The 18682-nt window shown below is 37.3% G+C and overlaps 1 protein-coding gene across 1 annotated transcript in view; it reads left to right on the forward strand.

Moving 5' to 3' along the window:
* The first annotated feature begins 10286 nt into the window (after positions 1 to 10286).
* Positions 10287 to 18682, forward strand: part of LOC126335069 (uncharacterized) — a 63130-nt gene continuing 54734 nt past the window's right edge. Inside the window, exons 1-2 of the mRNA XM_049997954.1 lie at positions 10287 to 10387; positions 11159 to 11286. Coding sequence (XP_049853911.1) covers positions 11168 to 11286 — 119 coding nt within the window. The 5' untranslated portion in view covers positions 10287 to 10387; positions 11159 to 11167. The remainder of the gene's footprint in view (positions 10388 to 11158; positions 11287 to 18682) is intronic.

An 18682-nucleotide genomic window follows, 5' to 3' on the forward strand; every position in this document is an offset into this window, starting at 1 on the left:
TTTCCCCGTGTTTCATTTCCATTTCTCGATTTGAAAAAATGGGATTACTATTTTACATATAAACTTACATATTATTATTAGTAGTACTACTATCATTCAAGTTTTTGCAAACATATGGTAGATTATATACACATACTTGAAAACATTCTGATTTGAGCTGTCAGTAACTTCAGGAATTGAGTTTCCAAATCTCTCTTCATCAGAATCTTCAGTTGATTCACTACCTCCAGAAATAATAGCATCAATCTCTTCATCGTCATCAGATAGTATATCTCCTAATTCCTCTTCTTCATTCAAAATTGCTTGTATTTCAGCACTACTCAAACGTTTTCTAGTATAATGTAGTTCTTGCACAGGCTGAGGCAAAACACTAGCACCAACTGAGATAATACATAACAGCAGCTAAGGCAAGAATCAGCAACAATGCATATAAATAATATGTGGGAAATGTTAGTTTCATTGTTGTAGGTGTTTCATATAACATTTGTTCAACATAACATTCATCATTCTGTTTTCATAATGTTACAGTCAAGAAACAAAACAAAAATTTAGAGTGAGGTCATGCTGACCCCAGTGGTACTGAATGAATTTTAATATACTGTAAAAGTAAAACTGAACAATATGTCATTGCATACAAGCAACTTAGAAAGACAAAGTCAGAAATCTTGAAAATAATCGTTTTCAAAACAAGGGAGATATATATTTCAAATCTGCTTATGGGGTCTTATTTATCATAGTGATACTAGGAAGGTTAAGCTGCTCTATCACGGCGCCTATTATTTTCGTAGTTGCAAAAAGGTGGGAATTTAAGGAGATGGGACCTGGATAAACTGACTAAATCAGAGGTTGTACAGGGTTTCAGGGAGAGCATAAGGGAACAATTGACAGGAATGGGCGAAAGAAATACAATAGAAGAAGAATGGGTAGCTTTGAGGGATGAATTAGTGAAGGCAGCAGAGTATCAAGTAGGTAAAAAGACGAGAGCTAGTAGAAATCCTTGGATATAAGAAGAAATACTGAATTTAATTGTTGAAAGGAGAAAATATAAAAATGCAGTAAATGAAGCAGGCAAAAAGGAATACATACGTCTCAAAAATGAGATCGACAGGAAGTGCAAAATGGCTAAGCAGGCATGGCTAGGGGACAAATGTAAGGATGTAGAGGCTTATCTCACTAGGGGTAAGATAGATACTGCCTACAGGAAAATTAAAAAGACCTTTGGACAAAAGAGAGCCACTTGTATGAATATCAAGAGCTCAGATGGAAACCCAGTTCTAAGTAAAGAGGGGAAAGCAGAAAGGTGGAAGGAGTATATAGAGGGTCTATACATGGGCGATGTGCTTAAGGACAATATTATGGAAATGGAAGAGGATGTAGATGAAGATGAAATGGGAGATACGATACTGCGTGAAGAGTTTGACAGAGCACTGAAAGACCTTAGTCGAAACAAGTCCCTGGGAGTAGACACCATTCCATTAGAACTACTGACGGCCTTGGGAGAGCCAGTCCTGACAAAACTCTACCATCTGGTGAGCAAGATGTATGAGACAGGCGAAATACCCTCAGACTTCAAGAAGAATATAATAATTCCAATCCCAAAGAAAGCAGGTGTTGACAGATGTGAAAATTACCGAACTATCAGTTTAATAAGTCGCAGCTGCAAAATACTAAAACGAATTATTTACAGATGAATGGAAAATCTGGTAGAAGCCGACCTCGGGAAGATCAGTTTGGATTCCGTAGAAATGTTGGAACACGTGAGGCAATACTGACATTACGACTTATCTTAGAAGAAAGATTAAGGAAAGGCAAACCTACGTTTCTAGCTGGCATTTGTAGACTCAGAGAAAGCTTTTGACAATGTTGACTGGAATAATCTCTTTCAAATTCTAAAGCTGGCAGGGGTAAAATACAGGGAGCGAAAGGCTATTTACAACTTGTACAGAAACCAGATGGCAGTTATAAGAGTCGAGGGGCATGAAAGGGAAGCAGTGGTTGGGAAGGGAGTGAGACAGGGTTCTAGCCTCTCCCCAATGTTATTCAATCTACATATTGAGCAAGCTGCAGACAGAAGGAGATGAATTGCAATTCTGTCAGAGACAGCAAAGGACTTGGAAGAGCAGTTGAACGGAATGGATAGTGTCTTGAAAGGAGGATATAAGAGGAACATCAACAAAAGCAAAACGGGGATAATGGAATGTAGTCGAGTTGAGTCGGGTGATGTTGAGGGTATTAGATTGGGAAATGAGACACTTAAAGTAGTGAAGGAGTTTTGATATTTGGGAAGCAAAATAACTGATGATGGTCGAAGTGGAGAGGATGTAAAATGTAGACTGGAAATGGCAAGGAAAGCGTTTCTGAAGAAGAGAAATTTGTTAACATCGAGTATAGATTTAAGTGTCAGGAAGACATTTCTGAAGGTATTTGTATGGAGTGTAGCCATGTATGGAAGTGAAACATGGACGATAAATAGTTTGGACAAGAAGAGAATAGAAGCTTTCGAAATGTGGTGCTACAGAAGAATGCTGAAGATTAGATGGGTAGATCACATAACTAATGAGGAAGTATTGAATAGGATTGGGGAGAAGAGCAGTTTGTGGCACAACTTGACGAGAGGAAGGGATCGGTTGGTAGGACATGGTCTGAGGCATCAAGGGATCACCAATTTAGTACTGGAGGGCAGTGTGGAGGGTAAAAATCGTAGAGGGAGACCAAGAGATGACTACACTAAGCAGATTCAGAAGGATGTAGGTTGCAGTGGGTACTGGGAGATGAAGAGGCTTGCACAGGATAGAGTAGCATGGAGAGCTGCATCAAACCAGTCTCAGGACTGAAGACCACAACAACAACAACATTGAGCAAGCAGTAAAGGAAACAAAAGAAAAATTAGGAGTTGGTATTAAAATCCAGCGAGAAGAAATAAAAACTTTGATGTTCGCCGGTGACATTGTAATTCTGTCAGAGACAGCAAACGATTTGGAAGATCAGTTGAATGGAATGGACAGTGTCTTGAAAGGAGGGTATGAGATGAAAATCTACAAAAGCAAAACGAGGATAATGGAATGTAGTCGAATTAGATTAGGAAATGAGACACTGAAGGAGTTTTGCTATTTGGGGAGCAAAATAAGTGATGATGGTCGAAGTAGAGAGGATAGAAAATGTAGACTGGCAATGGAAAGGAAAGCATTTCTGAAGAGGAAAAATTTGTTAACATCGGGTATAGATTTAAGTGTCAGGAAGTCTTTCCTGAAAGTATTTGTATGGGGTGTAACCATGTATGGAAGTGAAACATGGACACTAAATAGTTTGGACAAGAAAAGAATAGAAGCTTTCGAAATGTGGTGCTACAGAAGAATGTTGAAGATTAGGTGGGTAGATCACGTAACTAATGAGGAGGTGTTGAATAGGATTGTGGAGAAGAGACGTTTGTGACACAACTGGAGTAGAAGAAGGGATCGGTTTGTAGGACATGTCCTGAGGCATCAAGGGATCACAAATTTAGCATTGGAGGGCAGCGTGGAGGGTAAAAATCGTAGAGGGAGGCCAAGAGATGAATACACTAAGCAGATTCAGAAGGATGTAGGTTGCAGTAGGTACTGGGAGATGAAGGAGCTTGCATAGGATAGATTAGCATGGAGAGCTGCATCAAACCAGTCTCAGGACTGAAGACGACAACAACAACAACAACATTTAATTCTGTAGCTTGTTCGCCGTTTGCGCTGGCTATCGTGATCTTTACTTCGGATTCAATCCGATCACCTGTCATTTTGTCTTTTTTCTCACAATTACTCATTTAATTCTTTATTTACAGTCTCACTTTGCTCAGCTATTTTAGCCATAGCAACTGGATCTGATTCGAGAGATAAATTATTTACTGCCTGTGCTATTTGCGCAATGGACTCTTCCTTCATCTTTTGTCCACTTTGCGCTTATTCTTTCGTATCTTCAATGGTTTTCTGTGCAGTTTGCACAGCACTGACATCACTAATTACTTTAGTTACTGTTTCGGCTGGGTCTTTAGTGCCTTTTTTGCAGTGCTGAGAATTCTTTTGTATAATTTTGGAACAAGCAATCAATTTCGTTGCTAGTGCTTCATCGTGTTCTCTTTCTTTCGCTACTTGCATTTCATTGTATTCCTTGTTTTGTTTCACGATTGCTTAATGAGCGCTTTATCACGTTCTCTTTCCTAGCAGCTTCTGCTTTCTCGCATTCTCTTTCTTTTGCAGCTTAAGCTTCATCACATTCATTCATCAAGTGCGCGATTCTGTCTAACAAAGTTGCAAAAGACTCTGCAGCAGGTGCAGGGCTTTGTCTGGCACCCCTGAAGATTGAGACTCCTCAGTTATACCAACTGCTGTATTATCTGGCTCAGTTCCAATTGCTACCGAATCAGCTGCAACATTGCTAACATCACCAACGTCTTAGTTAGTAGTTCCTTGTACACAGCAGGCGTAGTGGCCGAGCGTTTCTAGGAGCTACAGTCTGGAACAGCACGATGGCTATGGTCGCAGGTTCGAATCCTGCCTCGGGCATGGATATGTGTGATGGCCTTGGGTTAGTTAGGTTTAAGTAGTTCTTGATTCTAGGGTTGATGACCTTAGCGGTTAAGTCCCATAGTGCTCAGAGCCAGCCTTGTACAGGATCCATGTTTGCGAATTTACCACTATGCCTAAAGATGGAACCCTCCATCGATCTAGCCTGAATAACTAAACGAAACTTTGTAGACACAACATCTGATAGAATACCAAGATAAACATGATACATGAAAATTTGCTTGCAGTTGGGGCACGGCTTAGTTATAGCTCTAATTCTACGCTACAGGGCCTCAATAGCTACAGTGTTCTATGCTGAAAGCACAATAAAATGGTTCTGCTGACCACGAAATGATGTTACTATGAAGGGCCACACTATTACATACTGCGATGGTAGCATGCAAGCTACCATACATTTCATGCACTACTGCACCTTGGAGTGGAGAGTGAGGCTCTTCATCTATGACCGGAAGCTATTTTCTGCTTCACCATCTATTTCCTCAATACTCTGCCGATGCAGTGGAGTGGGAACGAAGCTCATCATCTATGAAAGGAATCTATTTACCACTTCAGCATCTATTTCCTCAATACTCCACCAGTGCATGGGTGCCAGTTGCATTATTATTTTCAAAAAAGAAAGTTTTCTCTATTTTGTGTGGCACTCTTTATTAATAACTGGAAAATAAATTTTGATAACAGGAAATTAACTGAAGTGCCATTAATTAAAACAAGCAGTGAAGTAAAAAAACGAAAATGATAGGTTTAAAATGTCACACAGCACAGATAAATTTACCACTAAGAGGAAGAAAACTAATAATTCAAGATTTTGTCTAACCTGCTTTGATAACACAGAATGGACTGACTGTGCACATCATTTTTTGGCCACATGTCGATCATTAATATTATGCATTGTGCACAAAAGTGCTGCCCAGAAACTACCTTTACAGATTGGCTTAACAGATCTCAGGGATGCACGAGTGGCTTCTACAAATTCGAATGTCAATGATGTTTGGCAGTGGCCAGCAAATAATATTTCGGCAGTCTTATAGTTCTCCTAGCTGAAACATAGAAAAATTGGCAAGCAAGGTTAATGCTGTTGAAATGAAATGTTGGTAAACAATAACAGTTATTCATATATTGATGATATCTTTACGTAGATAAATACTTTACACACTTGAAAATATCTTTCAGGTACAAAATTGTTCGGGAGAGTGGTCATTAAGAGAGAGAAATATCGAGAGAGAGAGAGAGATACATTGAGAGTGGGCCACATGCTATGCATGTTTTGTATACAAGTAGACAACTTAAGGCAACTTTACTGCCATTTTTCCTCAGTCTCTCCCTGTTATGGAAGCCTCTTGTTGGAAAAATGTTCGAGAGACTTTGGTGTGCTCCTTCCTGGCGTGGATGACCGCATAACATTTGATTGTTGACACCGCCTGCGCTGCGTGTGATGCATTACTTGCCAATTGAAAGATACAAACGCTCTATTTTACATCTCTATGTTCCCTCTCATTTAAGAATCAATTACAGTTTTACATTATAAAACAATTTACAGTCAATTCACGGAATTAATATAAAAAATACAGCGTTTATTACGCAGAGTTACATAAATTATTTTATTTTTGTAGTTTAAATTTATTCACACATTAAAAGAAATGTTTTGCTTAGTTACTGCTGTGTAATTCACGTAGTAATTAGTATCAAATGCAATATTCGAATGTTTCACAATATTTTATTTGTGTATCTGAGGGTTAAATGGCTTAAATGGCTCTCCAGTAGGTGTTCTATAGCACATGTTAATGCAGTTGCAGTTGTTAGAAATTCATGATATAGTCTATTATAAAAGTAATAACTGAAGACAAACCAGGTCAACAGCTTGTGAAAACTCATGCTGAAAATAAAAATAAACATGTGATCCCTTCATTTATGTTATTACAAACACACAATAATTCTCATTACACCAGCTATCAATGACCCTTATAATAATTTGGTTATTTCATTCAAAAAGTCTGTAGTTACTCTTATATTGCAGTAGATAAGAAAGTTGAGCATGTTCATTACATGCTTAAGTACTGCCTGGTTCGCATTCTATTATTTACCAAACACTCCTCTCAATATTGCGAAGCATTAATGAGAAATGAGGGATGTCATGAATATTAATATTTCATTTTCAGTCCATTGTTTGGGTGCACTACAAGAAATGAGTGGAGTATGTACAATCATTTTTCTCAATACTGAAGACAGACACAGATTTCGTCTCATGTTTAAAGAAAAATTCGAAGTGTTATCTACATTGTGTAAATGTATGACCTAACATCCACCAAACGCAAAATCACAGTAACCAATGTTATTCTTTGCAAACTGTTAGAATTTTACTCAGTGCCATGCTTAATAGAGAAATATCACAGTAACTATGACTAGTAGTGAAACATAGACAGTTCGTTATGAAGATGACAAATGGGACTATGAAACATGAAAGAGTCAAAGTAAGTCAATATTAGTCAGATAGCTTAGACGAATTTTCACCAAAAGTGGAAGGCTAATTCTTCAAAAATAGAGGTAAAAGTATTGTCATGTAGTTCTCAGAAACTGACCCCTGTAAATAGAAGTGTTTAAAGCGATAATAAGTCAGAGCTAATTTTGATTCTTTGTAACATCAATGAATCTGTCGTTCAGCAAATAAGAGAAAATAATTTTGACACTATTGATCTGTTTACAGGAGAGATTTTCAGTACCGCAAGAGCTATTTGCACAATGTTTACCAAATCAAGGACAGCGTTAAAATATAATATACCAACGATATTGCAAGGATATGAAAGTTTCAAGCAGGAGATAAATTTGAGTCTCATCAATGTGCAAATGGATATGCTTCCAGTATATGTACCGAAAGTAACTACAAAACATTGTTCTCCAAACTCTATTACACTAGTTACATTAAATTTTGAAATACCATTAAGGAAACGTGTTTGTCCCCATTAACGCCATGTACTACAGGTATAATAAACAACAGACTAATACAGTAAACATGGGTACAAAGCCACTGCCAGTCACATTCTCCACTTTCTCATTTATAAGGTAGAAGGATTTGCATCTGTACACTTCAACAGATGAAATGCAGTGGCAAATACCGAGTCAATGATTCTTCAAAATAATTGGTCGTACATCAGGCTTTCTTATTCTTTTTCGTTAAGATGAACAATCATACCAAATCTTGTAATCATTATTTGATTTAGTAGATGTTTCTGATTACTCGTTTAACTTACTCCCCAGGCAACCTTTCTAGCCCACCTGAAATCGATGGATAGTTTATACTCTGGTTTGCTGTTATTCTGCACCGATTCAATACATTTCCCATACTATTATGGGCACAGAGACTAACTGAAAGGTGTGATGAATTTGTACAAATGGTCCTTAGATAAAACAGAGTACACACAAATCTGTCCTGCATCAGAGCTGTCCACATCATTGAAATAAAACATGAGGATAAGATAAATAAAATAAGTGGAATATTTTTAAATTCTTAGATTTTGATAGTGACAAGAACTTTAAATGCAAGTCCCATGTTATAGAATCAGAATTCGAAAATAATAATAATATTCACAGTTACAAGGTATTAGGTTACAGTTACAGATATTGTGATAATTGGTTGCTTAATAGGTACCAGCTTCAATGTGTTGGTTGTTTCTTTTCTGCATCAAACAATCTCCCTGCAAAGAGATCAGATAATTAACTACTTGATGTTTCCTCCATGGCTATAACTGTGTCACAAGGTTTACTACGCTTGTCAGTATAGACTTTCCACTTTGCACCCAGGCATCCAACCTTCAATACCTGACCTGCTGCACAGGGAAATTAAATGATACTGCCTTGCTTTTTGCCTCTAGTACTTGGAGGTACTAACCAATGGAAAAACATATTACTCCTAATAGCTATAATCATAAGTCTGCAAATGAGGTAAATACTGACAATACATTGTCCTCAGTCACCAATAGAAATAGCTGCAACTATAACCTTAGCACCCATAATAGCTGACACTAGACTTAGAAATAATTTAAACCAATCACCACTAAGCCCCAGAGTGGCACAGAATTCAGCCTTAAAAGTCTCTGACCAGTTACTGAGCAATGTGAAGCTCTAATACTAAATATGTTTAACTTCAGATGTAAACTGAAATTGTATCTTCCTGAAAAGTCCTTGTAAACCATAGAAGATTTTCTGAACATGTCGTTGATTCCTTTCGACTTGGAATCTGTGGAAAGTGCCTTAGCATATTTATTTTTCTTTGTAAATATTTATTGTTTATTCTTGTTTTTCTGTCATGTTCTACATCCTGGAGTATCTACTCATTACAGATATTTTTGAATTAAAAATAAATCTGTGTGTGTGTGTGTGTGTGTGTGTGTGTGAGTGAGTGTGTGTGTGTGTGTGTGTGTGTGTGTGTGTGATATTGAAGCTAATGAAATATAAGTCACTGTACAGAAAAATAAAGGTGGAACATGATACTAATGTAAATGGTCTACATATTGTCATATTCTTCATTACGAAAATATGTTGTTATATTATATTCTTTCAACATCAAAGACAGAAATCATATTCATGATCCAGGGAATGTGTATATAACTTGTTAGTTGTGGGACTATCGTTTCTATTTCGTAGAGCAGAGAAAGAGAGAATAAACTGAAGCCTGGGTTGCACATTAAGTTATGTTTCTTAGTGGTAAGTTCTTCTGGTAGAATCCCGTCCACTAAGTTAAACAGTTATATCCAGTAGCTTGTCTGGCATACAGTCTGATGTTGTCTTCACATTTCAGCCTACTTATAAGTGTAAGAAATTATGTCCCAGAAATAACCTATAGGATTTGACTAAATTGTCAGATTATTGCACAAGAGAGAGATAGTGACTTTACACAGTAGTACATGTCATACGAGCTCTTATTGCTAATCACATGAGTGAATATTATTTTATGATATTAAGGGATTTAATGTCCAACTGTAAAACAATAACTTTTATATAGTGGCTTTCTGTTCTGGTGGAGATTCATTTGTTTTTCAATTCCCTTGCCTGTCCTTATCTTTCTTCAGATAAAAATAGTTGTGTATTTTGTGGCCATATGCATTATTATACACCACTTAACTAATGTTGAATTATGTTGCATATTTGCCCATGCAATTTGTTCAGTTTATTTCGTTGCAAATCTACATCACAAATAAAGTGTATTTTCGTGAATTGTGGAGAAGTGTCAAAGAAGTGAAAATAATATTGTGTGTCGCATTGCATGGTGACAGGCTGCAGCACAATAAAATAATAAAATTTATTTTGTTTCTGGAGTAGTTTATTTCCTTCACCTTTGCACTTCACTGCTTTATGTGTAATGTACCTGTACCCATGTGTCACCCTTTAGCATTTCCACATTGGTTTCATTGTAGCATTGCCTTTATGAGACTTATTGAAGAGATCAAACGATGTCTGGAAACGCAATATAAATTCATGTATTCAAGGGCTGACGAGCTCAATCACTTATTTTATTTGAATTCGCTGAAATGTTCAGCTATATGCGATAGTTCGAGATCCATTCTGTACGAAATAAGGAACTAATAAAATTCTTATTTCTTCAAATTATATATTCAAATACTGAATTTCTGAAGAGTATAGTGTGACTTTAAAAAATAATGTTGCACAGCGAACGAAAATTTAAATGTTTGAAAATATTTCTTCCTTGTATCATAGATAACATTATTGATTTTCAAAGCGGAAACAAGAAGGGAGCGCGTTCATTCTCGATAACGCCAGCGGTATTAACTGAACGGTGTACGTGTGGAAGATCCATTTTGATTTTGGAGGAAAGCGCGAAGGTGTGTAAATTAGCAGTTTTTAAGTTTATGTGTTTCTGTTGTAGGTAAACTTTTTCGTTTTTGTATTCAAAATAATCATATGTCCTTAATGTTGGTAGTTTTTAGAAGATTGAAATACGGTATAATTTGTTAGTCGTTCTTCACACCTATTTTAGTGTATGCCGGTAGTAATCATATCGGGTAGGCGAAGCTCCCAAGTTGATGTGTTCAGTATATATCATTCCTCATTATAACTTTGTTGTTACCATAGTGATAGTAACCTATGATTTTAATGTTTCGAAATTAAAATAGTTCTAATGTCCTTATATTTGGGTATTATTGTGTCCAAAACAATAGTGCAATACAAATATATTGTCATCTACGTGCGTTAAGAATCAGCGCCAAAGTATCATTTTTCACATTTTGTTTTTGCATGTAATTATTTTTGCAGTGTTAAGTTTGACAGTCGTAGACTTTTAACCTTCGCTGTTTCATTGGCATAGAATCCACCGGGATGTTGGCCATGTGTGGATTTGTATGGATCATTTAATACAGTCAATGCTTTTGTGATTTTATTTTTTAATCCGCATAAACATTTCAGTGAATATGCATTTGCATATCGGATTGCATATTTGCTAATCAAGCTGTGATATTAAGAGTGTAAATAAAAAGGTTTGTTGGCTACGATTTCTGATAATTACGTACATTTTTTTCGTTACAGACGTAGAAATTGGATATATTTTTGTCGAGTTCATTAATTTCGTTTCTTCCGTGTTTCCTGCATGCATTTAGAAGAGCAGAATGGAAGATGTTCCAAGGGGTGGCTTTGGAGGTGGAAGAGGTCGTGGTCGGGGTGGCCCTGGTAGAGGTGGACCACCACGAGGAAGGGGTGGATACGGTGACGGCATGAGAGGTTCAAGGTATGTATCACTGGAAGTGAGTGCATCCACCAAATTTTGTTGTTTGTGGACACTGTCGGATTTTGTCAAGGTTTTAACATTTTTGTTGTATTGCAACTTCGTGTAGTTTTCACATGAAATGAAAGCCTAATTTATCAGCAAAATAACAATAGTTACTAATAGTTTCGTTGCATCACCAGAAAGGAACTGGTACACGTGTAGTACGAATGTGTGTGTTCGGTAAAGCTTATGTTGACACAGCACTTAGGAAACAAATGTGAAACATCAGGTAGCCTACATTAGGTTTTCAACTTAATTTACCACTTATTTTTGAGGTTGCTGGAATTCTTATTTGGCTCAACAGTTTGCCTGTTTGTATGGACTTGCTGATCCATTGTTAGGATTTATTCTTTCTATTTGTGATTGGTTTCTTCTGTTGCTTATTGAAGATATGTAAAAAGTGTTGGGCACTGTGAGGAATAATACACAACCAGTCTTCAGCTAGTGGCAATATCAAGAAGGCAACTGTGCATCACTATTACTCAATCATTCTGATTGTGCGCAATTATATGTTTTGTAACTATCACAGTACTGATGTTCCCTCGGGAATATGATGTTTTTGGGTGGCAGGTATGTTCATTACGGACACTTTCAGATGTATCACATCACCTACCAGACTTGGCGCCTTCCATAACAGAAACTTTAGAGAAAAACTCTGTTCACTTTTCCGTATGTGCCCTAGCCATACTGTAATCATCAGTGGGGAGGTGCCATGATAAGAGTTGCTGTGAAACATTAGTGAATGCTTTCTCTGAAAACTGCCTAGAGCAGATAGTTCAGAACCCCATTCATGATGGAAATATATTTGATCTAACAGCATAAAGTACACCCGACCTCCTTGATGTCCACATTAAAAATGGTATCAGTGAGCATGACATGATTGTGGCTAAGCAGAAAGGTAAATATGTTCAGTACACTAGACAAAAAATCAGTACCGTCACATCTCGATGAGAAATGTTTAACTTTCAGCACAGGGTAGGAGCATGTAGAGGAACAATGGTTCAAGTAAAAAGAATAGTAGACGGTGCATGGGATAGATATGTACCCAGTAGAACATTCCATAATGGGAGGGAACCTCTGTGGTTTACAGGCACTGAAAAGAAACAGACTACTGCATGATAGGTATAAAGTGTGGGGCTGTAGATAGAGCAGTGCTGAATGAGATTTTTGGCTTTCAAGAGGATAATGCGTGATGCCTTTAAAGACTACAGCAACAGAATATTGTTAAATGATCTTTCACATAATCGAAAGAAATTCTGGCTGTAGGGCCTATATACAACAACGGTAGTAAGTGATCCACAAAACTTCTCAAATATCCTTGATATCAGTTTGTTGTAGAACCTTAGGAATTATTCTGAACTGAAACATAAGAAAATATCTTGAACAGAATTTCCTCCATGGTAACAAACATAGATTCCAAAAACATCAATCGTGTGAAACTGGATTTACTTTTTTCCCACTGCGAGTTTTGGATCAAGGTAATCAGAGAGCTGCAGTATTTCCTGATTTCCAAAAAGCATATGACTCTGTTCCACACCTACTGTTCATGTTAAAAGTACAATCATATTTGATTTGATTCAGTGTTTGTGTTCATATTGAGGACTTTTTGGTAGGGAACTCACAGTATGTTACCTTGGATGGAGTCATTGTCAGATATAGAAGTAACTTAGAGTGTGCTCCAGGGAAGTGTGATGGGGTCTTTGTTCATGTTCTATATTAATAACTTTGCAGGCTGTATTACTAGGAACCTCAGACTATTTGCAAATAATGTTATGTTTAATGAACTAGGTCTGAAAGAAGCTGCATAAATACGCTCAGCAGATCTTTGATAAGATTTTCAAATGGTGCAATGATATTGCTTTAGATGTTCAGAAAGGTAATATCATGTGCACTTTACAAAATAGAAAAATTTTGTATCATGTGACTATAATATCAATGTCACTATTGAAATTGACTAACTCATACAAATATCTGCGTGTAACACTTCGAGATATGAGGTGGAGTGATCATGTAGGCTTTGGTTTATTGGTAGGTTACTGGGAAGTGCAGTCAGTCAAACCAACCATGTGTTCAAACTACTTAGAATATTGCTCAAGGGTGTGGGATGGGTACCAAATAGGACTAGTGGGATATTGAATATGTACAGAGGAGGGTAGCACTAATGGGCACAGGTTTGTTAAGATTGGCTGTCCATGCTCTAACCCTAGTGTAGATAATGCCTTTCACAAATGGTGACGGCATGTTGATGGCATAAGACTGGATTTATATAATCTAATGATGTTTTCAATGTATTTTTTGTAAGTGGTGCTTATAGCTCTTACACATTTGAAAAATGTCGTATCACGATGATGATGTTTTGGTTTGTGGGGCACTCAGCTGCGCGGTTATCAGCGCTCGTACAAACTCTCAACCTTTGCTCAGTCTAATCTCACCACTTCCTGCAGACGAGATGGTGAAAGCACAAACACCCAGTCATCTCGAGACAGGGAAAATCCGCGACTACGCCTGGAATCGAACCCGGAACCCACTAGGGAAGTGAGAACGCAACTCAACACCATGAGCTGCTGACAAAATGCTTTGAGTTGGTGGTACAATACTGTATTTGTACAACAAGGTTCAATTGCCTGACCATCATGTTATAAAAGTGTTAACAGTATCATATAAGTTGGAAATATAGAATCAGGAACGTCGGTGATAAAACCATAATAAACTGTTATATTGTAATTTATTTTATGATATGATCAGTGTATAATTCATCATTCCATCACCTGACAATAATTATTTTATATTTCGCGTACCGTTGAATCGGGTAAGATTGACCACTTCTACTGGAGTTTTGATCACTAATGCTTAAAGTAGTTCAATTCATTAGGATAAAAATTACTGTTCATAAAAATAAGTTGAACGGATTCAAAAAAAGCTGTGTTTTTCTAGTTACCCATACAGCATAAAAAAATTAAATATGGGTGATTGATCTTAAACCTGATTTGGGGTGAGATTAACCACCTCGTTATTACTGCATGAAACTACAGTACTAGTGATCAGTGTTAACCTCATGCACTTACGTCCAGCCATTTGTAATTAGCAAAAAATCTAAATGGGGTGAGATTGAGCAAAGGAGCAATATGTTCCAAGATATATTTAATATAGGTAGTATGGTGTTTTACTGACAGGCTACTTTAAAAACTAGTCTGAGATGTGGCAGCATTTTTCGGCAGGGCCTAAATTTTCATTAAGCTCAGTGTATGCATTTACACGAAACAAAATAACAAACGGTACAGTAAATAAAACTGAAACACATTCAGCGTACACAAATTAAATTCCTTTCGACATTCTTTAACATTATTGTTGGTTGTAAAGGTATGCTTGAGATGATTGCCACCTGCAATAGAAGGAACTGGTAGAACCAGTAAAATGTCCTTCATCGCCACTACAGATACGTCATCTTCAGCTTGGAACACTTTCCGGGAATCACCATTTTTTCTCATTCCCATCACTTCTACTTCCCCTTCACCCAACACTTCCTGAACAATGCAAACAAATCCAAACTGTTTTTTTCCTATTGCCCTCTAAGAATTTCACTAACAAAATGAACCCACCTTCATATTACCAGTAGTGGAATTTCCATCTGTAGTACTACTTCTTCACTTTCAGCTGCTGTCTGATCATCATCTGATTCCTCAGTAGCAGATACTTCTTGTTCTTCATCACTGCTCTCTCCAGTGGTACTGTTACCAGACTCAACCATCAATCTTTTTCTGCGATGCCGGGACTCGGAACCAGGCGTTTCATCACCATAGCTCCTTTTCTTCAGAAACTTTGTTAGAGAGTTATTTATTTTTACCTGTAAATCTTCTCTCTTCACTTTCCTTGGGTAATTTCTGGAGTACATGCTGATAGTTAAATGGTACCAACTCACATGCTAAAAATCCTGCAATAAAATTGCATATAACTCCACTTTTCTCCTGCTGCTCCATTTTAGGAGGAACTTCATCTCTGGTTTTTAAGACTTTGGCCAATAATGAGGGGAAGTCTTTCATTGGTAGGCCAGTGTTTCCATGACTAGCCTTATATCTGTCAAGAATCTTCCGCCATGCTATCTTCAAGGGCCGGAAGACGGCCACATCCAGAGACTGACAGATTTGTGGCATTTGATGACATATTTGTTTCACAATGTGAGGACTTCTGGACCGAAGTGGGATACCAGGTTGTCCCCGAGAAGAACTTGAACAACGTCCAAACATCAGGCATTTGGCAAAAATGATTACTCGAACCAGTCGGTAAATGTCGCCATGACTGTCCACCCAAGTGATGATCGATTGTAGAGAACCCCAAAAGCACAGCAGGAACTGGTGTAGGAAGGATGACCTCTAGGGCCATTATCTAACCACAACTTCTGGAGATGCTGGCTTCAATAGATGATATAAGGAGGGAGCAAGTCACCAGCTGCTGAGCCACACATCATAATGGTTGTTTAGGAGTGACTGCAGACTTTCTCAGGGTACTTTGTTCCATCTATGTAGATCACTATAGACTTCCCAGAGTCATCACTGACATTGATTTGGTCATAATTGAATGTGTTAGCTGGAGGCACATTCACAAGAGTCTCTTTCTCACATATTGTCAGAATATGCAATGATAACTTCATGAGAGACATTAGCATGGGACACTGTAATGTTAGATGCTAGACACGTCCCGGCAAAATGTTTATTGCTGTAAGACACCAGGAACCTAGTCTTTACTGGGAGATTCGGTTAATTTAGTGCACACTCTGCCTTTTCCATCCAGGAAAGATATAACAAACATTCTTAAGTCTAACAGTCAATGGGAATTGCCAGAAGGCAAGAGGTGTCAGGAATGCTATTTTTTGATCTTGGGGGTAAAAACTGTCTGAGCACCAGATTTTTTAAATTCTAAGTCCATGGTGTTTGTTATATAAAGTACCATATGCTAATTTGTGCTTTGTAGCTGCTTTCCTCAGTGACATATTGTTGCCAATCACATCTTTCAAAGCTTCTACAACCCAGGGCACGTTTATATGTTCTTCCCATTTTAAACAAAACAAGCAAGGAAGTGTAAACATTCTGTATTTGCACTAACAGTAAAATTGCCTGATATTTAAGGGTTCCAAATATTATATCATGTCTATTTATCCAGCAGAGAATTTTTGTAATGCTATGATCAATCTCACTCCACGGAGATTTAGAGGTTATTGTCAGAAAACTGACTTATCACAAATATATTAATAAACAGTGCTAAATGACCAAGGAATAACAATTCTAGAGGTAGTATTTAAATAACGGTATACCTAAATCAAATTTAACCATGCATTTGTAAATAGGTCAGTGGAAAAATGCAAAAATTTCACTGAACGTCAACATGTGCTTCTCTCCAAACTGTAAGCATCACTTGATATCTAAGATGGCCACCACTCTCAAAGATAGTTCACAAATAATGCCCACACTGAAAAAGGAAAATAGCTGTACTTGTTAGCTCAAAATTTAATTTCGAATAGAAAGTTGAACAGTGTTCAATCTCACCCTCCAAGGTCAGTCTCACCCCATCCCATGGTAACATTATACTGTGAATACTTCTATGACCATAATGATCATCAGATGACTGAAACTGGTTGGATAACGTAACTATCAGCTTCTAAGTCATCACATGTCCGCATATGCTAAAGTAAGTGCTGTGCTGTATTTGGGCCTGTTTGCGTTGTCTTTGCGGAGGTTGCTTATTATTAGATGTTTTACATTTAGTCTAAATCTGTAAAGCAGATGAGTGCCCTTGTTTATGAGCAGGAAGTAGATAATGTCCCCTACATCTTACGACATGGTATTGGGTTTAAATAGAATTTTATAATACACCCAAGAGCTAGTCGGTGAGCCGGTGTTCACAATTTTCATTTTTGTCACAAAAGAATACTGTAGAGGTAGTTTAATGGCAACCATACTTTATTTGGTAGCAAAATACATCCCAACATTGTGCCAGTTATCTGGGCTACATTACAGGTAAGGCATATGGAATCAGTGTGCTGTTCAGTTCTATGTGCTTTCATTTTCATTTTTAGAGCTGTTATATATCTTTGTTACATAGTAGTAGGAGACATCAGTTGTCTCCAGATTATTATGAAAATTAGTGGTTCTTATCATATGTACCTCCTGATCTTTGAAAGGGAATCGTTTTTTGCCTCTAGGGTTAGTGGGTATAATATAATCAAGTCATATAAGCCAATAAAAGCAAGCCTGTAAATAGCAGAAGCAGAAAATATGAAATGCGCATCCATACAGAATAATTTGTGATTTGCCACCCACCACAGAAAATGTGGTTTCAAAGGAAAACATTAAAACTTCAGCAGAAAGATGCAGATGTTTGGCAAAACGGAAATTAAAATATGTTTTAAAAGTGCAGTTAATTTGTATGTTATTGGAATAAAAATGTAATTCGCTAACACAATAATGCTCCCACTGGCTGCCTCCAACTTCCTTAACTACAGAATGGACAGGGTATTTGTAAAATGTTCATTGTCGTGAACAACTAACAGCTGCAGAGGCCAGGTCTTCTGGTGGCCAAAAGTTTAGTTGTTTGCTACCTTTGTTGTGCAAGGCGTTAACTTACCGTATTCACTACGTGGTTAGTAACACTACCTTTTTTCATAATGTTAGGAAGTAAAACTGTAGTGTGTGTTAAACTAGCTAGATTCCTGTGTGGCATGATAACTTGCCCTAGGATAGAAGTGATAGGATTACGGAGGCAAACCTAAAATTGTCAAATTCTTTAAATCAGGAACAGGTATATATTGCGCAAGAAGAAAGGGTGAACAATTTTGCAGAAGTCTGCAAATAACTTTTACAGGTAACTTATTTAGTTTGGGGAGCCCGTTAGTCCCACACATTGCAGCAATATTCTAGCATGGGTTGTACAGGTGAGTTGTAAGCAATCTCCTTTGTAGACTGACTGTACTTCCCCATTACTCTGCCATTTAAAAGAAGTCTACCACATGCTTAACTCGCAATTGAAAGCTGAGAGATCATTTCATATTCCTACAAAGTGTTAAACCCAGGTATTTATATTAAACCCAGGTATTTATATGAGTTGACAGATTCCAACAGTGACTCATTCATATTACTGTCATTGGATACTATGTATTTTGTTTTGTGAAGTACACCATTTTACATTTTGAACATTTGAAGAAAGTTGCCAATCTTCGCACCACTTTGAAATCTTGCGAAGATATGGCTGAATATTTATGTAGCTTCTTTCAGATAGTACTTTGTTATGGATAACTACATCATCTGCAAAAAGTCTGATGTTAATATTGTTTGCAAGGTCATTAATATACAAAATGAACAGCAAT

This window comes from Schistocerca gregaria, chromosome 2 (genome assembly GCF_023897955.1).
Source record: "Schistocerca gregaria isolate iqSchGreg1 chromosome 2, iqSchGreg1.2, whole genome shotgun sequence".
Classification (NCBI taxonomy): domain Eukaryota; kingdom Metazoa; phylum Arthropoda; class Insecta; order Orthoptera; family Acrididae; genus Schistocerca; species Schistocerca gregaria.